Here is an 18,513-nt window from a genome sequence, read left to right on the forward strand (position 1 = left end):
GCCCTAGTTCATCGAGTCAGCTTTTTCTTCCATATGTTCAGCTGAGGAACATTGCATAATGGGAAAAGGTTACATAAATCTCAAGGAAATGGCCTTGACTTGTTAGGCTTTAAGTAAAGTTAATTTCAACACAACATAGCCTAGGGATAAAGGAAAGTTGGGTCCAACCTCTGGCACCTCTATGAAGTGAAAAACTCTAGAGGAGATAAAAGAGCAATGTATTTACCAAACCCATGAACTCTTTCTGTAGGAGTCAGAGCCTAGGGCAGGGGAAGGAGGTAGGGAAATCCCAGTCACCTTAGAAGCCAAGAGGAAAGAAAGAATAACTAATACTTATTGATCACCTCCTGTGTGTCAGGAACCATTGTAGGGTGCTCCACATGTATATCTCATTTAATGTTTTGGATAGCCTCGTGCGATGGGTACTATTATCGTCTCCATTTTATAAATGAGGAAACTGAGGCTCAGTGAGGTGAATTCACTCACCCAAGGTCATGTAAAAGTGCTTGGAATCTGACTTCCAAGACAAGTTTCCCTACAATAGGCTGCAGAGTGGGAGACCCAGGTGACAGTACTTCCCTGAAAGGGCATACCATCTTTGACCATCCTCCAAGTGTTGAAGAAGAGGGTGTGGAGGGGGAGTTCTGGTTCTGGCCCCCATGGCTGATAATTCTCATCCAGGCGGGACACAGAAGAGGGGACCTCCAAGTGGCCAAAGCGGAAGGCGAAGGTGAAGACATTGGAAATTCTGGGATCCACAGATTCATTGTAGCCTTGATATGGGGGTATCCACTTCTGCATGTAGTCACCTAGCAAAATGGGTAGGTAGTCCCTAAAGGTGATAATCTGGAGGGAGAATAAAATCAAGAGGAAAGGGTGTAAGAAGGCTGAAACCTCTGCAGAGGGAGGCTGTGAAAGAGCTGCAGCCAAGAGTGATGAGCTGTTGAAAATCAAGGATGGCAAATGGATAGCATATGTGCCCAGTCCCATTCCTATGATCATAGCAGACATTGCTAATCAATCATGACATTTTTTCTGTTGATCTCTTATGATTTGTCTCAACATAGGCTTTACTAATCAGTCATTTGAATTTGGCATATGAAACATACTCTCTTTGTCATCTTTGCGCTAAGTTTATGACCTTGATGCTAAAGTGACAGTCTTTGTGTGTCACTTTAATGTAACAGTGTCAGGGCAAGAGGAATGATAAACCACAGGAATGATTCAGGGGCAACTGAGGAAAGTTCATCCAATCTCCAATTCTGAAAGAAATACAGCAGAATGGAAAGACTGGTTTCTGGTTTTCTTTTACATAAAAACACAATGAACTGCCACAAATAAAAAATCTTCAGAAAAGAAAAATGCCTCCACATAACCTAATAATTATATTAATTTTTATTCTTGTAGTCTTTGCCTATATGTTACCCACTTTTACATAGTTACAATCCTATAGAATGCATACCTGTGCATTCTGCTTTTTCACTTCACGTTTTCCACATTTCTATCTAGCTTTCACAGTGAAGCCCTGTGTCTCTTTGCTCTTAACCCAGTGCCATTAGGAGCTCAGGTGCAGCAGTTCCTGTTCCCCTAGAAGGTTGCTCAGCAACAGCAGCCAGTCAGGGAAGTACTTTCCTGCCTTGCAGACAGCACCAGCAGGGATTGAGTGGGAAGCCCCCAAACACCAGAAGAGTGAAGTAGACCAGAATAGCATTGCAAGGCTCAGGAAACTAAGGTTTGGTGGACCTAAAGCCCACAAAAGCAGTCCAGAACCTACATGCTAAATCTAAACAGGGTAACTATGTGCTAACATAGAAGTGCTTTTTTCTTTCTTTTTTTTTTTGACAGGGTCTCACTTTGTCACCCAGGCTGGAATGCAGTGGTGCCGTCTCAGCTCACTGTGGCCTTGACCTCCCTGGTTTAAGTGATCTTGCCTCAGCACCCCCAGCTAGCTGAGACCACAGCTGCATGCCACCAAGCCCGGTTAATTTTTGTATTTTTAGTAGAGACGGGATTTCACCATGTTAGCCAAGCTGGTCTTGAACTCCCAACCTCAGGTGATCCACCCGCCTGGGCCTCCCAAAGTGCTGGAATGACAGATGTGAGCCACTGTGCCTGGCCTAAAATAGAAAATTTAAATAGGATCAAAGGTCTCCTAATATAGTAACCAAAATGTCTAAGATACAAATGAAAATCATTCATAATACCAAGAACCAGAAATGCCACGTTTTTAGTAAAAAGGACAATCAACTGATGCCAAGGCTGACATGAATCACATGCTATAATTATCTGATAAAAATTTTAAAGGCAGCCATTATAAAAATGCTTCAATAATCAATTACAGATTCTCCTGAAACAAATACAATATCACAGCAAAGAAGTAGAAATTATAAAAAAGAAACAAATCAAAATTACAGAATTGAAAATACACTAACTGAAATTTTTAAAAAGCTTGAATAGACTCAGTAACAGAGTAGGAATGACAGAGGAGAGAATTGGAGACAGATCAACAGAATTTACTCAATCTGAACAACAGAAAGAAAATAGACTTTAAAAATTGCTCAAACAAACCAGAGCCTCCGGGTTCTGTGAGACCATAACAAAAGATCTGGCATTCTTATCAATGGAGTCCCAGAAATAGAGGAGAAAGGGGGTGAAACTGAAAAAGCATTTGAATAGTGCCTGAAAATTTCTCAAAATTGGTGAGAGGCACACATTTACAGATTCAAGAAGATGAATGAATCCCAAACAGGATAAACATAGTGAAATTCACTCCAAGGCATATAATTAAATTTCTGAAAACTAAACATAAAGTATTAAAATAGTCAAAGAGAAATGACACAGTACCTATAAAGAAACACCAATTCAAATAATGGTAAACGGCTGGGCGCAGTGGCTCACGCCTGCAATCCCAGCACTTTGGGAGGCCGAGTTGGGTGGATCACCTGAGGTCAGGAGTTTGAGACCAGCCTTGCCAACATGGCAAAATCCTGTCTCTACTAAAAATACAAAAAGAATTATCCAGGTGTGGTGGTACGCATCTGTAATCTCAGCTACGCGGGAGGCTGAGGCAAGAGAATCGCTTGAGCCCGGGAGGCGGAGGTTGCAGTGAGCTGAGATGTCACCACTGCACTCCAGCCTGGGTGACAGAGAGAGACTCTGTCTCAAAGAAACAAAAACAAAACAAAACAAAACAAAAAAAACAAATATCGGTGAAGCTCTCATCTGAAACCATGGAAGCCAGAGGAAGTGGTGCCACATTTTTCATGTGCTGAAAGACAAAAACTGTCAACCCTGAATCCAATAGCTGGTGAAATGATTCTTCAGGAATAAAGAGGAAATAAAGACGTTCTCACACAAAGGAAGACTCAGAGAATTTGCTGCACACAGACCTATCCTTAAACCATGGCTAAAGGAAACTCTCTAAACACGAAGAACGGGAACAGAAGAAGGACAGGACCCTCAGAAAGGAAAGAAGAACAATGTTATGGGTAAAAATAGAAGTAAACATCAATTCTTTTCCACTTCATGATTTTTTTTCATTATATTTTATGGTTGACGCACCATCTGATGTGGTATAAAATGTACTTAGAAGAAATGCTTCAGACAATTATATTTCAAAAGTGAGGAAGGTGAAGGGACCAAATGGAAGTAAGTTTTCTACATGTCACTTGAAATGATAAAGCACGACACCAATAGGTTGATACATCGTAAATCCATATCTCTATCTCTATCTTTATTTCTTTTTTTTTTTTGAGGCAGAGTCTCGCTCTGTCGCCCGGGCTGCAGTGCAGTGGCCGGATCTCAGCTCACTGCAAGCTCCGCCTCCCGGATTTACACCATTCTCCTGCCTCAGCCTCCCGAGTAGCTGGGACTACAGGCGCCTCCACCTCGCCCGGCTAGTTTTTGTATTTTTAGTAGAGGCGAGGTTTCACCGTGTTAGCCAGGATGGTCTCGATCTCCTGACCTCGTGATCCACCCGTCTCGGCCTCCCAAAGTGCTGGGATTACAAGCTTGAGCCACCGCGCCCGGCCTCTATCTTTATTTCTATATCTGTCTACCTATCTATCCTGAGAACAACCACTAAGAAAATTATAAAAAGCAATACGTGATCAACTGGACCTTTAAAAAATGTTCAATTAACCCACAGGAAAGCAAGAAAAGCAATATTAGAGGAACAAGAAACAGAAGGAACAAACAGAAAACAAATAATAAAATGAGAGCTACTGGAAATTTAATACCTAACATGTTAATAATTACTTTAAAGATAATTTAAAAGTAATGATTACTAAAGGTCAGAGATTGGCGGAGTATATTTCTCTTCCTTTTTTTTTTAAGTGACCCAACCATATGCTGTCTAAAAGAAACTCACTTCAAACATAATGACATAGGTAGGTTGAAATTGATGGAATAAGAAAGATCATGGAGACATCAATTTTTAAAAGCAGGGGTGACTATATTAATATCAGATAAAATTGACTTCAGAGGACAAAAGTGGAAATTACATAATGAGAAAAGGATCTATCCATCAAGAAGATGAAGCAGTCCTAAATGATACGGATCAAACAACAGCATTTAAAGCTTTAAAATACATGAAGCAAAACCTGACAGGACTGGAAGAAGAAATAGGCAAATTCTCCTTTATAGCGAGGGATTTCAACACCTGACTGTTAGTAAATGGGAGAATTACTAGACAGAAAATTAGCTGGAGTACAGAACTGAATAGCACCATCAACCAACAGATCCAATCGACATTTACAGAGCATTGCATTCAACAACAGCAAGATACACATTATTTTTAAGAACTCATAGAATAGTCAACAAGATAGTCCGCAGCAGGGTTTTATAAAACAAATCTTAACAAATTTAAAATAATTGAAGTCATACAGAGTATAGTTTCTGATCATGATGGAATCAAACTAGAAATCAATAACAGGAAGGCAACAGGAAAATCTACAAGCACTTGGAAATTAAATAACACACTTCTAAATTATACATAGGTTAAAGATGAAGTCTGAAAGGAAATTTAAAAAATATACACTGAATGAAAATGAAAACACAATATATCAAAATTTGTGGGAGGCAGTCAACTCAGTGCTAAGAGGGAACGTTATAGCACTAAATACATTAGAAAATAGAAAAGATTGCAAATCAGTCATCTAAGTTTCTACTTTAAGAAACTCAAAAAAGAAGGGCAAAATAAATCCAAAGCAAGCAGAATAGTCTAAAGGATAAAAATCATATGATCCTATCAATTGATGCAGAAAAACCATTTGATAAAGTTCAACATCTATTCATGATAAAAACTCTCAGTACACTAGGAATGGAGCAGAACTTCCTCAATCTCATAAAGGGCAACTACAAAACATTTATAACTAATATTATACTTAATAGTGAAAGATTGAATACTTTCTCGATTGGGAAGACAAGGATGCCTGCTTTCTTACTATGTGCATTTAATATATTATTGGAAGTTTGAGCCACTAGGAAGTTCTAGGAATTGACACGTAATAAGGCAAGAAAAAGGAAGAAAAATCATATAGATTAGAAAATAAGAAATACAACTGTCTTTATTGGCATATTACGTGATTACCTGTGTAGAAAATGCAAGCAATCTCCAGCCTAGAACTAATTGAGTTTAGCAAGGTCACAGGATACAAAATCAACACATTAAAAAAAATAAATTATATTTTCATACACTGATAAAATAAGTAGAAACTGCAATAAAGCTGTAATACCATTTATAATTCCTCCAAAGAAAATGAAATACTGGACCGGGTGTGGTGGCTCACGCCTGTAATCCCAGCACTTCGGGAGGCTAAGGTGGGCGGATCACGAGGTCGAGATTGAGACCATCCTGGCCTCAGAGATGGTGAAACCCCATCTCTACTAAAAATACAGAAATTAGCTGGGCGTGGTGACAGGCGCCTGTAATTCCAGCTACTCAGGAGACTGAAGCAGGAGAATCACTTGACCCTGGGAGGTTGCAGTGAGCCGAGATTGCGTCACTGCGCTCCAGCCTGGTGACAGAGCGAGATTCCATCTCAAAACAAAACAAAACAAAAATGAAATGCTGAGGTATAAATCTAACAAAACATGTACAGAATCTGTGTGATAAAACTACAAAATGTTGATTAAAGAAATAAAAAATTCTAAAGATTGGGGAGACATACTGAGTTTATGGATTGGAAAACTCAACATTGTAAAGATGTCAACTCTCCCTAAATTTATATATAGTTTTAATGCAATTCCTATCAAAATTTCAGTAAGGTTTTTTGGTAGACATACACAAACTTACTTAATAATAATATGTATGGAAAGGGAAAGATCCTAGAATATCCAAAACAATTTTGAAAAAGAAGAATAAAGTGTTTTAAGGCTTACTGTATAGCTACAGTAATTGAGCACTGTGGTATTGGTAGAGGAATAGACATACGTGCAAACCAATGGAAGAGAATAGACAACCCAGAAATAGATCCATGTAAATATGCCCAAATAATTTTTGCCAAAGAAACAAAAGCAATTCAATGGAGAAACAATAGCCTTTCGATAGGTGGTGCTGGAGCAATTTGACATCCATAGGTCAGAAAAAATAAAAAAAGCATCTTGACCTAAACCTCACACTTTATGCAAAAAATTTACCCAAAATGGATCATAGACTTAAATGTAAAACATAAAACTATAAAACTTCTAGAAGGAAAAAGCAGGAGAAAGTCTTTGGGACCTAGGACTAGGAGAAAAGTTCTGAGACTTGACACCACATGCACAATCCAGGAAAGGAAAATTTGATTAAAAGGACTTCATTAAAATTAAAAGCTTTTACTCTACAAAAGACCTTCTTAAGAGGATGAAACAAAAAGCCCACCAAATTATAGACTGGGAGAAAATCTCTGCAAATCATATATCTGACAAAGGACTTGTGTCTAGAATACATAAAGAACTCTCAAAACTCAACATTACAAGTCAAATAGTCCAATTTGAAAATAGGCAAAATATATGAACAAGTATTTTATTGAAGAGGATACAGAAGTGGCAAATGAGCACAGGAAAAGATGTTCAACATTACTAGCCATTAGAGAAATGCAAATTAAAACAATGAGCTATTACTACACACCTATCAGAAAGGATAAAACAAAAAATGGTGATGACACCATCAGGATGCTAAGAAATTGGATCATGCATACATTGCTGATAGGAATGTAAAATGGTACAGCCACCCTAAAAAATAGTTTGGCAGTTCCTTTTAAAATTAAAAGTAGAAGACTCAGAGTAGCCAAAGCTATGCTAAGCAAAAAGAACAAAACTGGAGGAATCACATTACCTGACTTCAAGTTATACTACAGAGCTATAGTAACCAAAACAGCATGGTACTGGCATAGAAACAGACACAAAGACCAGTGTAACAGAATACAGAACCCAGAAACAAATCCACACACCTATGGTGAACTCACTTTCAACAAAGATGCCAAGAACATATACTGGGGAAAAGACAGTCTTTTCAATAAATGGTCCTGGGAAAACTGGATATCCACATGTGGGAGAATAAAACTAGATCCCTATCTTTTACCCATATATAAAAATCAAATCAAAATGGATTAAAGACAAATCTAAGACCTCAAACTGTAAAACTACTACAAGAAAACATTGGGGAAAATCTCCAGGACATTGGTCTAGGCAAAAATTTCTTGAGCACTATTCTACAAGCATAGGCCACCAAAGCAAAAATGGACAAATGGGATCACATCAAGTTAAAAAGTTTCTGCACAACAAAGGATACAATCAACAAAGTGAAGAGACAACCCATGGACTGGGAGAAAATATTGATATTTGCAAACTACCCTTCTGACAAGGGATTAATAACCAGAATACATAAGAAGCTCAAACAACTCTATAGGAAAAAAATCTAATAATCCAATCAAAAGATAGACAAAAGATTTGAATAGACATTTCTCAAAAGAAGACATACAAATGTCAAACAGGCATATGAAAAGGTGCTCAATATCACTGATCATCAGAGAAATGCAAATCAAAACTACAATGAGATATTATGTCACCCCAGTTAAAATAACTTATGTAAAGAAGACAGGCAATAACAAATGCTGGCAAGAATGTGGAGAACAGGGAATCCTTGTACACTGTTGGCAGGAATGTAAATTAGTACAACCACTATGGAGAACAGTTTGGAGATTCGTCAGAAAACTAAAAATTGAGCTGCCATATGATCCAGCAATCTCACTACTGGGTGTATACCCAAAAGAAATAAAATCAGCATATCAAAGAGATACCCGCACTCTTATGTTTGTTACAGCACTGTTTATAATAGCTAAGATTTGAAAGCAACTTGTGTCCATCAACAGATGAATGGATAAATAAAATATGATACATATACACAATGGTGTACTATTCAGCCATAAAAAAGAATGAAATCTAGTCAATTGCAACAACATGGATGGAAGTGGAAATCATTATGTTACGTGAAATATGCCGGGCACAGAAAGACAAACATGGCATGTTCTCACTTATTTGTGGGATTTAAATATCAAAACAATTAAATTCATGGACATAGAAAGTAGAAAGATGGTTAACAGAGGCCGGCAAGAGTAGTGAGGGGCTGTGGAGGGCGGAGGTGGAGATGATTAGTGGGTACCAAAAAATAGAATGATGGCTGGGCACTGTGGCTCATGCCTGTAATCCCAGCACTTTGGGAGGCCGAGGTGGGTGGATCACTTGAGGTCAGGAGTTCGAGACCAGCCTTGCCAACACGGTGAAACCTCATCTTTACTAAAAATACAAAAATCAGCAGGACATTGTGGCGGGCGCCTGTAATCCCAGCTACTCAGGAGGCTAAGGAAGCCTGGGCGACAGAGCAAGACGTCTCAAAAAAAGAAAAATTAAAAAGAAATAAATAAATAAGTAAAAGAGTAAGACCTACTAGTTGATAGCACAACAGTGTGACTATAGTTAATAATAACTTAATTGTACATTTTAAAATAAGAGTGTAACTGGATTGTTTGCAACTCAATGTATAAATACCTGGAAGGATGGATAACTCTTTTTTTTTTTTTGAAATGGAGTCTCACTCTGTTGCCCAGGCTGGAGTGCAGTGGTGCGATCCTGGCTCACTGCAACCTCCACCTCCTGGGTTCAAGCGATTCTTCTGCCTCAGCTTCCTGAGTAGCTGGGACTACAGCCACGTGCCACCACACCCAGCTAATTTTTGTATTTTAGTAGAGATGAGGTTTCACCATGTTGGCCAGGATGGTCTCGATCTCTTGACCTCATGATCTGCCCACCTCGGCCTCCCAAAGTGCTGGGATTACAGGCATGAGCCACCGCACCCGGCAGGATACCCCATTCTTCATGAAGTGCTTATTTCACATTGTATGCCCTTATCAAACCATCTGATGTACCCCATATATATAGACGCCTACTATGTACCCACAAAATTAAAAACATTAAAAAAATTTTTTAAAACCCTAAAAATGGACTTAACATGTGACCTAACAATTGCACTTTTAGGCATGTATCTCAAAGAAATTAACATTTATTTTCATGCAGAAACTTATGTTTGAATGTTTATAGTAGATTTATTCATAACAATCTCAAACCGGAAACTATCCAAATGCCCTTCAAAAGTTGAATGGTTAAACAAACTGTAGTTCATTCATACCATGGAATACTACTCAGCAACAAAAAGGAATGAACTACTGATATACACAACAGCATGGATGAACCTCAAAGATACTATGCTTAATGAAAAAAGCCCATCTCAGATGGATACATGTCACATAATTCCATATATATAACATCTGTGAAATAACATAATTATAGAGATGAAGAACAGATCAGTGGTTGCCAGGGGTTATGGATATAGGGGTGAGGGTGGATGTGGCTATGAAGAGATAGCATGAGGGAGTTTTGGGGGGACAGTACAGTTAAGAGTCTTTATTGTGGTGGTTACTTGAGGCTACATAGATGATAAAACTGCATAGAGCTGTGCAGACACACATACACATACAGATGATTGCATTTATAACTGGTGAGATCTGAGTAAGCTCTATGGTTTATATCAATGTTAACCTCCTGGTTTTGCCATTGTATCTTGGTTATGTAAGACATTAGCACTGGAGGAGACTGGGTGAGGGGTGCATGGGACCTCCTTGTACATTTTTTTAAGATTCCTGTATAATTCTTAGAATCTAATCATCTGCAGGGAGGGAGGCCCAAAAGCCCTGCCACCGGGGCCCACCTGACTCCCACTCCTGGCTCTGCCCTCTGCTCGCTGCTGGGCCTCCAGCTACCTTTTCTGTTCCCAAACCTCTGTTTCCCCCAGCCTCTCTGCTGCTTCTCTCCTATTGTCTCATCCTTTGAAACCCCCCTCCTATTGCAATATATTAGAATCTATAATTATTTCAAAATAAAATGTTTAAACAATATGTGCATGGTTAATATCAACACATCAACCTTTGTAAGTCTCTTCTAGTTAGTTGATCAGCCAATCAACAATATCTGTTGAGTATGCCCATGAGACGGGCTTAGATGTAGACAATTAAAAAGGAAGACAATCAAATCAAAATAACCTAAATTACTGCGGTGTAGCAGTCCCGGAAGTGAAGGAGCCTACAGTCCCAGTGATGGCACTGGGCAGGCACACTGAAGGGACCAACGCACAAGTGACTTTCCAACACTCTGAATCCAGAGATTTATTTTGAGACAGAGAAGCTGAAGAAATGAAAGGAGGGGCATTTCAAAGGATGAGACAACAGGAGAGAAGCAACAGAGAGGCCGGGGAAATGGTGTGGGAACAGAAGAGGGAGCCGGAGGCGCAGCAGTGAGCAGAGGGCAGAGTCAGGAGTGGGAGCCAGGTGGGTCTGGATGACAGTGCTCCTGGGCCTCCCTACCTGCACGAAGGCTCCCAGGATTTTCCGGGCTTCCTGGTAGAGCTTCTCTCCGTCCCACTGAGGGTTGAGTCTCTTTAGTTCTCTGGCCAGCCGGTTATGCTCGCGGAGAAAGAGGGTGTGGGATGTGGCCAGCAGAATATGCTCTGAAGCTCGAGAATCTCCTGAAAGCCCAGAATACAGGAAGGTAGATTCTCCCTAACAGCCCCAGGACCCAGTAACCTGCACAAAGAAATGATGGTGCCCCACAGGACCCCCCCCATCAACAAGCCCTCCTTCCTGTCAGGTGGAGAGGGATGGGGAGGGGGTGCTGAATCATAGGTTTTACTCTCAGTTCTATATACACACTTTTTAGCTGTGTGACCTTGGACAAGTTACTTAACACTTCTGAGCCTCAGTCTTCTTACCTATGAAAATGAGAATAAAGCCTATCATAGGACTGTGACGAAGGCTAGTGGTGACACACTACACAGTAACATTTTGCTAATTATAACCCAATCGCCTTTTAGGAAGGGGGGCTTCGAATGAATGAGGAGCTTTTTGCTTCACAGAGCAACTTTGAAGGTTTTAGGAATGCAGGTTTGAGGTGAGGAGCTTGGGTAAGGCTGAGTTCCTCTGGGTAATAAAGGGAGAATAATCTGGAGATGGGGGCCTATAGTGGGAGGGAGAGAGGAGTAAGGATGGGGGAGCAGTTAAATGGCCAAAGACCAGGTGTCTCATAAGGGGATAAGGAACTTCTCCCTGTGCCCTCTAATCTTTAGGGGAGTCTATCTATCTATCTATCTATCTATCTATCTATCTATCTATCTATCTATCTATCTATCTGTCTGTCTACCTATCATCTATTATCTATCTATCTATCTATCTATCTATCTATCTATCTATCTATCCTAGACAGTCTTGCTCTGTTGTCCAGGCTGGAGTGCAATGGCATCATCTTGGCTAACTGCAGCCTCAACCTCCTGGGCTCAAGTGATCCTCCTGCTTCAGCCTCCAGAATAGCTGGGACTACAGGCATGTGCCACGATGTGTTGCTAGTTTTTAAATTTATTGTAGAGACAGGGGTCTTGCTATATTGCCCAGGCTGGTCTTGAACTTGTAGCCTCAAGCAATCCTCCCACCTAAGCCTCCCAAATTGTTGGGATTACAGGTGTGAGTCACTGTAGCAGGCCAGGAAAATCTATTTAAAATTGCAAATTCTTGGTGTGAGTGCATATTTTTATGAAAAACAAAAAAGAACTCAGTTTTGTGTCTAGATTGATGTGGGGTACATGTGAACGCAAAATCCAAAACATCTATAAAGGTAGCTTGGCCTATGAGCTGGCCTTCTGCATTGTCACGGTGGCCAGGGGGTTGTCCTAAGAGAGAGGATGTTTGAGGGTGAGATGCCCTCTAGAAGCCGGAAACAGAGAGGACCAGGAGGGTACCTGGAATGAACAGAATTGGCAGGCCTTTGGTCATGCACAGGCTGTATGGAGTGGGGGTTTTGTGCCCAGGTTATAAAAAGCTTTAAAAATACACATTCCTCTTCATCTAGAACTTCCTCTTCTGGGAAATTATCTTAATAAATGTATCAAAAATGAGAACAAAGATTTATCAGTGAAGATATTCCTTACCTAAACAACAGCAACAAAACACAGAAAAACTGGAAATAACTAAATTCCCCCAAGTAGGGTTGAGGAAATGAATGATGGTAATATGTGTCATGCAATACTAGGCAGCCATTAAAAATCATGTCATAGAAGAACAGTTAATGGCATGAAGTAGATTAAGTGAAGATGTCAGGTTTTAGAGCATTATTTATAGTAGGACCCGATTATGTAAAACAATGTAGAACTGTATCTGTGACAGGAAAAACACTGGAAAATAAGCATTAAAATGTTAATGATGATTATTGGTGGGTAGTGGGATTGTGTGAATTTTTTCTTTTCTTTTCTTTTTTTTTTTTTGAGACGGAGTCTCGCTCTGTCGCCCAGGCTGGAGTGCAGTGGCGTGATCTCGGCTCACTGCAAGCTCCGCCTCCTGGGCTCAAGTGATTCTTCTACCTCAGCCTTCCAAATAGCTGGGACTACAGGCGCCCGCCACCACGCCCGGCTAAGTTTTTGTATTTTTAGAAGAGACGGGGTTTCACCATGTTAACCAGGATGGTCTCGATCTCCTGACCTCATGATCTGCCCACCTCGGCCTCCCAAAGTGCTAGAATTACAGGCATGAGCCACCAGGCCTGGTACTTTCTATTTATTTTCTTTGTTACTTTTCTGGACTTCCTGATGTTGTTTTACAGTGAATATATATTCTTGAATTCTTTATTCATCTGGGCCTTTCTGCTAGTCCTGGACCAGGACCTGGCTAGGGACAGCGATGGCTCAGTGTGCATTTTTCCAGAAAGATGACAAGAAGGGGGCAGTGCTAAAGCTTCCCTGGATAATCCCCTTGTCCTTGGGCCCTTCTGTTCCCAGGCTAGACTCACCTGCCAGGAAGCAGGGCACACGGGCTGTGGTGTTGATGAACTCACAGGGGCTTGGCTTGTTGCTGTCATAGGGCAGGTAGGGTAGCCCATGGTCTGAGACCTCCTGGTTGACAGCCATGAGGCCCAGGGGGCTGCTGAGGTTGCGGAGGCGGCTGGCCAGGCTTGGCTCGGAGCTGTACACAAAGCTGGCATCCAGGAAGGAAGTCAGAGCGTTGATCTGCTCTCGGGCCAGGGACTTGTAGGGTGGAGTGGGGCAGACAAATCCAGCTCGGAAGAAAGGCATGCATTTCCCTTGAGTCCTCACCTTGGGGTCATTGGGTGGGAACTGCAGAGAGATTGGGCATAGGTGACTGGGCAGGGGTGGAACAGCTGGGCCCTGGCAACCTCTCCCCAGGGCAAGTCTGGATGCAAAGATGCTGATGGCGCCCTCCTGGGACCCTGGTACCAGACACTGACCCCAGACACTTCTTGCTGACGTTACACACCCTGGGCTCATAATATCCTGAAGTTCATTACATCCTGTTGTGTGGAAGAGCTGAGGGTAATCATTCAGTCCTCACAGTGAGGACTCCAAATTTTTGGTGGGGAGGGAGTCCTCAGCTTCCTGGACAGGAAAGCAGGACATGAGGTGGGAACAGATTTGTTAATAATTACTACTAACGACAGCTGCCATGTATTTATTTTGGGCTTACTATGTGCCAGGAATTATGCATACTTTAACTCACCTCAGTCCTCGAAAAAACCCTGTAAGGTGGACAATTCAGTTCCATTTTATAGATGAGAAAACTGGGGCTCAGAAAAGTTAAGTAAGTTACCTAAGAACTTACACACTGGAAGGGAAAGATGTAGGATTCAGATCATTGGCTTCATTCCACAGTTTATGCTCTTTATACCACAGCACATAGCCTTGATTTATTCTGTGAGTGAATAAACGACTCTCCAACTGTAACACCCACGAATAATAGGAAAAGATGCATTGCTGCAAGCTCCTCTCCCTTCCAGATGGAAATTCCTACAAATCCCTGCTCACTCGGATTGATCAAGGTTTCAGGTCCTTCTGAGTGGAGCTGAAGTCATCCTCTAAAATGATGTACAGCAGCATAAACTTTAACATGCATAAAATGAATCTCTGGGGATCTTGGTAAAAATGTAGAATCTATTTCCTAACATCTTGGGTGAGACTTGAGATTTTGCATCTCTTTTTTTTTTTCTTTTTTATTTTTTGAGATGGAATCTCTCTCTGTTGCCCAGGCTGGAGTGCAGTGGCAGGATCTCGACTCACTGCAATCTCTGCCTCCCAGTTTCAAGTGGTTCTCCTGCCTCAACCTTATGAGTAGCTGGGATTACAGGCATGTACCACCACGCCAGGCTAACTTTTGTATTTTTAGTAGAGACGGGGTTTCACCATGTTGGCCAGGCTGGTCTCAAACTCTTGACCTCAGGTGATCTGTCCACCTCAGCCTCCCAAAGTGCTGGGATTACAGGCGTGAGCCACCTCTCCCAACTGAGATTTTACATTTCTAATAAGCTCCCAGGTGTTACCAATGCTGCTAGGTCGGGGATGTAGACAACCTTCGCCAGTGTTCCTATTCTGCTATCAGTAGTTATTTGTCCAATTCCCACACTGGCCCTTTGTTCTTGAGAGCCAGAGCAGTGTCCTTTTCCCTTTGGAATCCTCAGCATTTAGTGCATTGCCTGGTATGGGGTGGTCAATGTCTGTTTACTGAATAAATAAATGAGTGAGCCATGGAAAACTACCAAATCAGTATCCATGATCTATCCAGAAATCCTAGCTGATGAGCTGGGAATGTCTGCTACATCAGGGTGGGCAAGGGGCTAGCTAGTCAGAGACACCCAGCTGCAGGGCCTTACCATGATGGGGAAGCAGTTGTCTCCCTGGATACAGTACTCATCACACTGGGCTTTAGAGTACTCACTACTCCCCAGCTCGGTATCAGGGGCAAAGTCCAGGTCGTGATCTACAATCTGACCCCACTGCATGAAGAACAGGGACCTGTTTTGGTCCAGAACACCCTCCTCATTCAGATAGCCAACAATCTTGTTTGATACCTCCCGGGCCTACAGATGGAAACAGAAGGGGAGGGCAGATTAGAGGAAAAAGTGCTTTGAGGATTCAGATGCAACTACAGCTTATTAATTACCTGCCATGTTACAAGTACACTTAATCCCTACAAGGAGTTTGTGAGGTGGGTGGCATTAGCCTATTCTGTAGAGGGGGAGATTGAATCCTGGACAGGTAAAGTCAGTTCTCCAAGGTCCTGCTGCTACAAAGGGACAGGGATGGGGTTGAACCCAGATCCGTATGACTTGATGACTTGCCAGGCCAGTGCCCTTTCCACTAAGAGAGGGAAAACAAAGACAGGCTGCCTCTGAAATACGAGCTACGGAGGTGCCGGGTGTCCGGCAATAGAGAGGGGTTTTCGGTAGGGGCTGCCAGCTCCCATAAGGCCAACAAATAGGACCTCCAGGCAAACAACAGCTGATGCACTCCAGGGGCGAGGGTTGGGGTAAGCGCGAGCGGGATGGGGCAGGGAGGCCATCTGCCCGGGAGACCCCAGGGTATCTGGCCTGCGGCGACCGGGACGTGACCACCACGTGGCTGAGCTCCGGGCTCCGAGCTCTGCTGCCCTCTAGCGGCAGATGGGGGCCTGTGCAGATCTCCATCGCGCCCCCGTGCTGCCGGCACCGATTTCTCCTCCTCCTTTCCCTGCGAGCATCCCGTCCTCTCTGACTCCCATCCTTCACCCCCGCCCGGCCTGCCCTCACCAGCGGGGGAGGGAAGCCGTTGCGCGTCTTCCCCGGCGTCCAGCCGAAGGGCAGGGAGAGCCCGTCCTCGTACTCCGCGGGCAGCCAGCGCGCCAGAGCCCTGTTGGCGGCGCCCAGCGCAGGCTTCCTCCTGAAACCAGCACGATCTTCGCTGAGCTTCGGCAGGCCGGCTCCTGGGCTTCAAAGCCCAGTACCTCATGGGGGAAGGAGCCTCTGCTCGAGGCGGAGGGGACGCAGAGAAGGGAGCCTCTCAAATGTGTGGTCTCTGAACTGCGCCCACCCCCTGAAGGCGCGGGGCTCCCCCGCCCCCGGGAAAGGTGCCGCTTCCAGAGACACACAGTGGGCTAGCGGGAGAGGGCTGGAGACGCGCGGTCTTGAGAAGGTGGGGAAGGTGGGAACGCCAGCCCAGGTGGGCAAGGCAGTGGCAGATCTGCCTGGAGTGCTCAAGGAGCAAAAGCCTTGGCGGGGCGGGGCGGGCTGGCTGGAAGGGTCGGCCCCCATACCCCAAGCCCCGCCACCTGTTGTTGCAGTCTCCGCTGATGGTGCGGTAAGGGCTGCACGGGTCGCATCTCACCAAGGGAGCAGGGGCACCACAGCCCACCTCCAGAGACAGCGAAGTCAAGTCTAGCCTGGGGTCTGAAACAGAAAGGACCCCAAAGGGACTGAGTTCTTTTTCCATTCACAGGCACCCGTGGGAGGCAGAAAATGGAGACCAGAGGTGAACCTGCATGTTTTGGAATGCATTCCATTGTAAGTAAGTGTTTCTCAAGTGGTTTCTCAATTAATCTGACAGCACATTAAGGTAATGAATTTTATTCCCATTTTACAGGGAAGAAAATGAGACTACAGTGTTCAAGAGACTTGCCCAAAGCCACACAGAGTAACTGGTAATGTCCCCAGAATTGCTAGTAATTCCTGATATACCAGGTCCAGATTCATTTGAATTGACAGGTCTTTCTTTTAGAATGGAAATACCCCTGGGAGGTTAAGCATATGTTAGTATGAGTTAGTGTGATAAGACCGCTTTCTTCTAAAGCTTCATTTACATCTAAAGTACCAAGCAAGCAGGGACACAGCGAGGACAGATGTTGGGAAGGGACAGGTAATTTTTCAGGGAGGGGCAGGGGTTGTGGGAGGAGTGACAGAGTAGAGGGGCTTTAGGAATCAGAGGGTTCAGTGGGGGCACAGAGTGGAGAGAGATGCCCACTTCTGAACGCATACCCTCATATGCATACCTCATCCACCCTGGCGTCTGCAAGAACAGGGAGGTGAGGGAATCTGGGTCATGGGGGCTTCTTTGGGGGGCCATCTCTGAAAGGTGGCAGGATTTCAGCTCTCAGAATCTTTTGGATTTCAGAGGTCAAAGTGCTTCCTACTTCTTAGCCTGTCCCAGTTTCCTTTTTTTGGAGCTTTGGAATTTGCCCAACTCCTAGGCAAGGTATCCCCCCTCGCTTGATGTTTTCCTAGGGAGAACCTGCAGCCTCTTCCTCCTGTCAGGACCAAACCCCTTCCTCATGACCCTCTGTGGGCTGTGGCATTTGGTTGGGGGTGAGAATGGAGGGGATGGAGGAGGCCATGACCAAGCCATCAGTTAAGTGCATTTACTGATAGCTCCATCTTACCCAGAACAAGATGGAAATCTTAGCTCCTGTGACATTATCCCAGTAAATCCCCCTGACACAAGTGGCCTAAATATCCCTTCTACTAGAGGAAGTGGTGACACTGTGGTTTAGGACAAGGAACCCATGTTTATTGACTTTAGCACTTCCTTTGGGCAGAGGCCTTACAGATAGTGTTATACAAAGAGCACCAATGTCCCCTCACTTGGAGTTGGCAATGTGAGCTTACTAGGTCTCAGTTCCTTCCTCTGCAAAAAGAGCATTGCCCTAGCTGTCCTCTAAGCCCCTTCTTGCTCTGCCAGTCTCGTCTACTGGTCTAAGAAGGGAGAGACGGGAGTGTTCCTCTGAGTAGATAGCTCTCAACAGGAAGTGCAGCTTTGGGTGGCCTCTGCTCTCTCCTGTGGGGAGATGACCCCTTCCTGCCACAGTGGGCTGGTGGGTTTTCTGTACCTGTGACATTGGTCCAGGACGCCTTCTGCCCCAGTCTCTTTAAAGACTCCTCCCACACCTGTCCGTTGCGGATGGCTGTACGTGTCCGGCCTTTGGCATGCTTGAGGTATTCTGAGAGCTGTCGGCTTGTGGGATTCTCAGAGCTCATGGCAGTCTTCAGCCTACAGTGGAGGCAGATGGGGATCATGGCCTGGACCCTGTAGGAAGGGGGCTGGGGGCCGCTGGAGGGGTGGGAGGGGATGTGTGTACCACATGGCCTCATAACCCAGGCTGCTGCACCTTCCAAAACAGT

The 18,513-nt window shown here is 43.6% G+C and overlaps 1 protein-coding gene across 3 annotated transcripts in view; it reads right to left on the reverse strand.

The window, feature by feature from the left end:
• LPO (lactoperoxidase) overlaps positions 1-18,513 on the reverse strand; it is a 30,983-nt gene that overhangs the window by 2,975 nt on the left and 9,495 nt on the right. For 2 of the 3 annotated variants that reach the window (XM_010372928.2, XM_010372927.2), the window contains 7 exons: positions 18,222-18,382; positions 16,671-16,788; positions 16,153-16,282; positions 15,238-15,444; positions 13,366-13,690; positions 10,899-11,059; positions 594-846 (listed from right to left, as the gene is read on the reverse strand). In XM_010372928.2, coding sequence (XP_010371230.2) covers positions 594-846; positions 10,899-11,059; positions 13,366-13,690; positions 15,238-15,444; positions 16,153-16,282; positions 16,671-16,788; positions 18,222-18,382 — 1,355 coding nt within the window. The remainder of the gene's footprint in view (positions 1-593; positions 847-10,898; positions 11,060-13,365; positions 13,691-15,237; positions 15,445-16,152; positions 16,283-16,670; positions 16,789-18,221; positions 18,383-18,513) is intronic. The other variant, XM_010372930.2, reaches the window with a different exon arrangement.

The sequence above is a fragment of the Rhinopithecus roxellana genome, chromosome 19 (assembly GCF_007565055.1).
Source record: "Rhinopithecus roxellana isolate Shanxi Qingling chromosome 19, ASM756505v1, whole genome shotgun sequence".
In the NCBI taxonomy this organism is placed as follows: Eukaryota; Metazoa; Chordata; class Mammalia; order Primates; family Cercopithecidae; genus Rhinopithecus; species Rhinopithecus roxellana.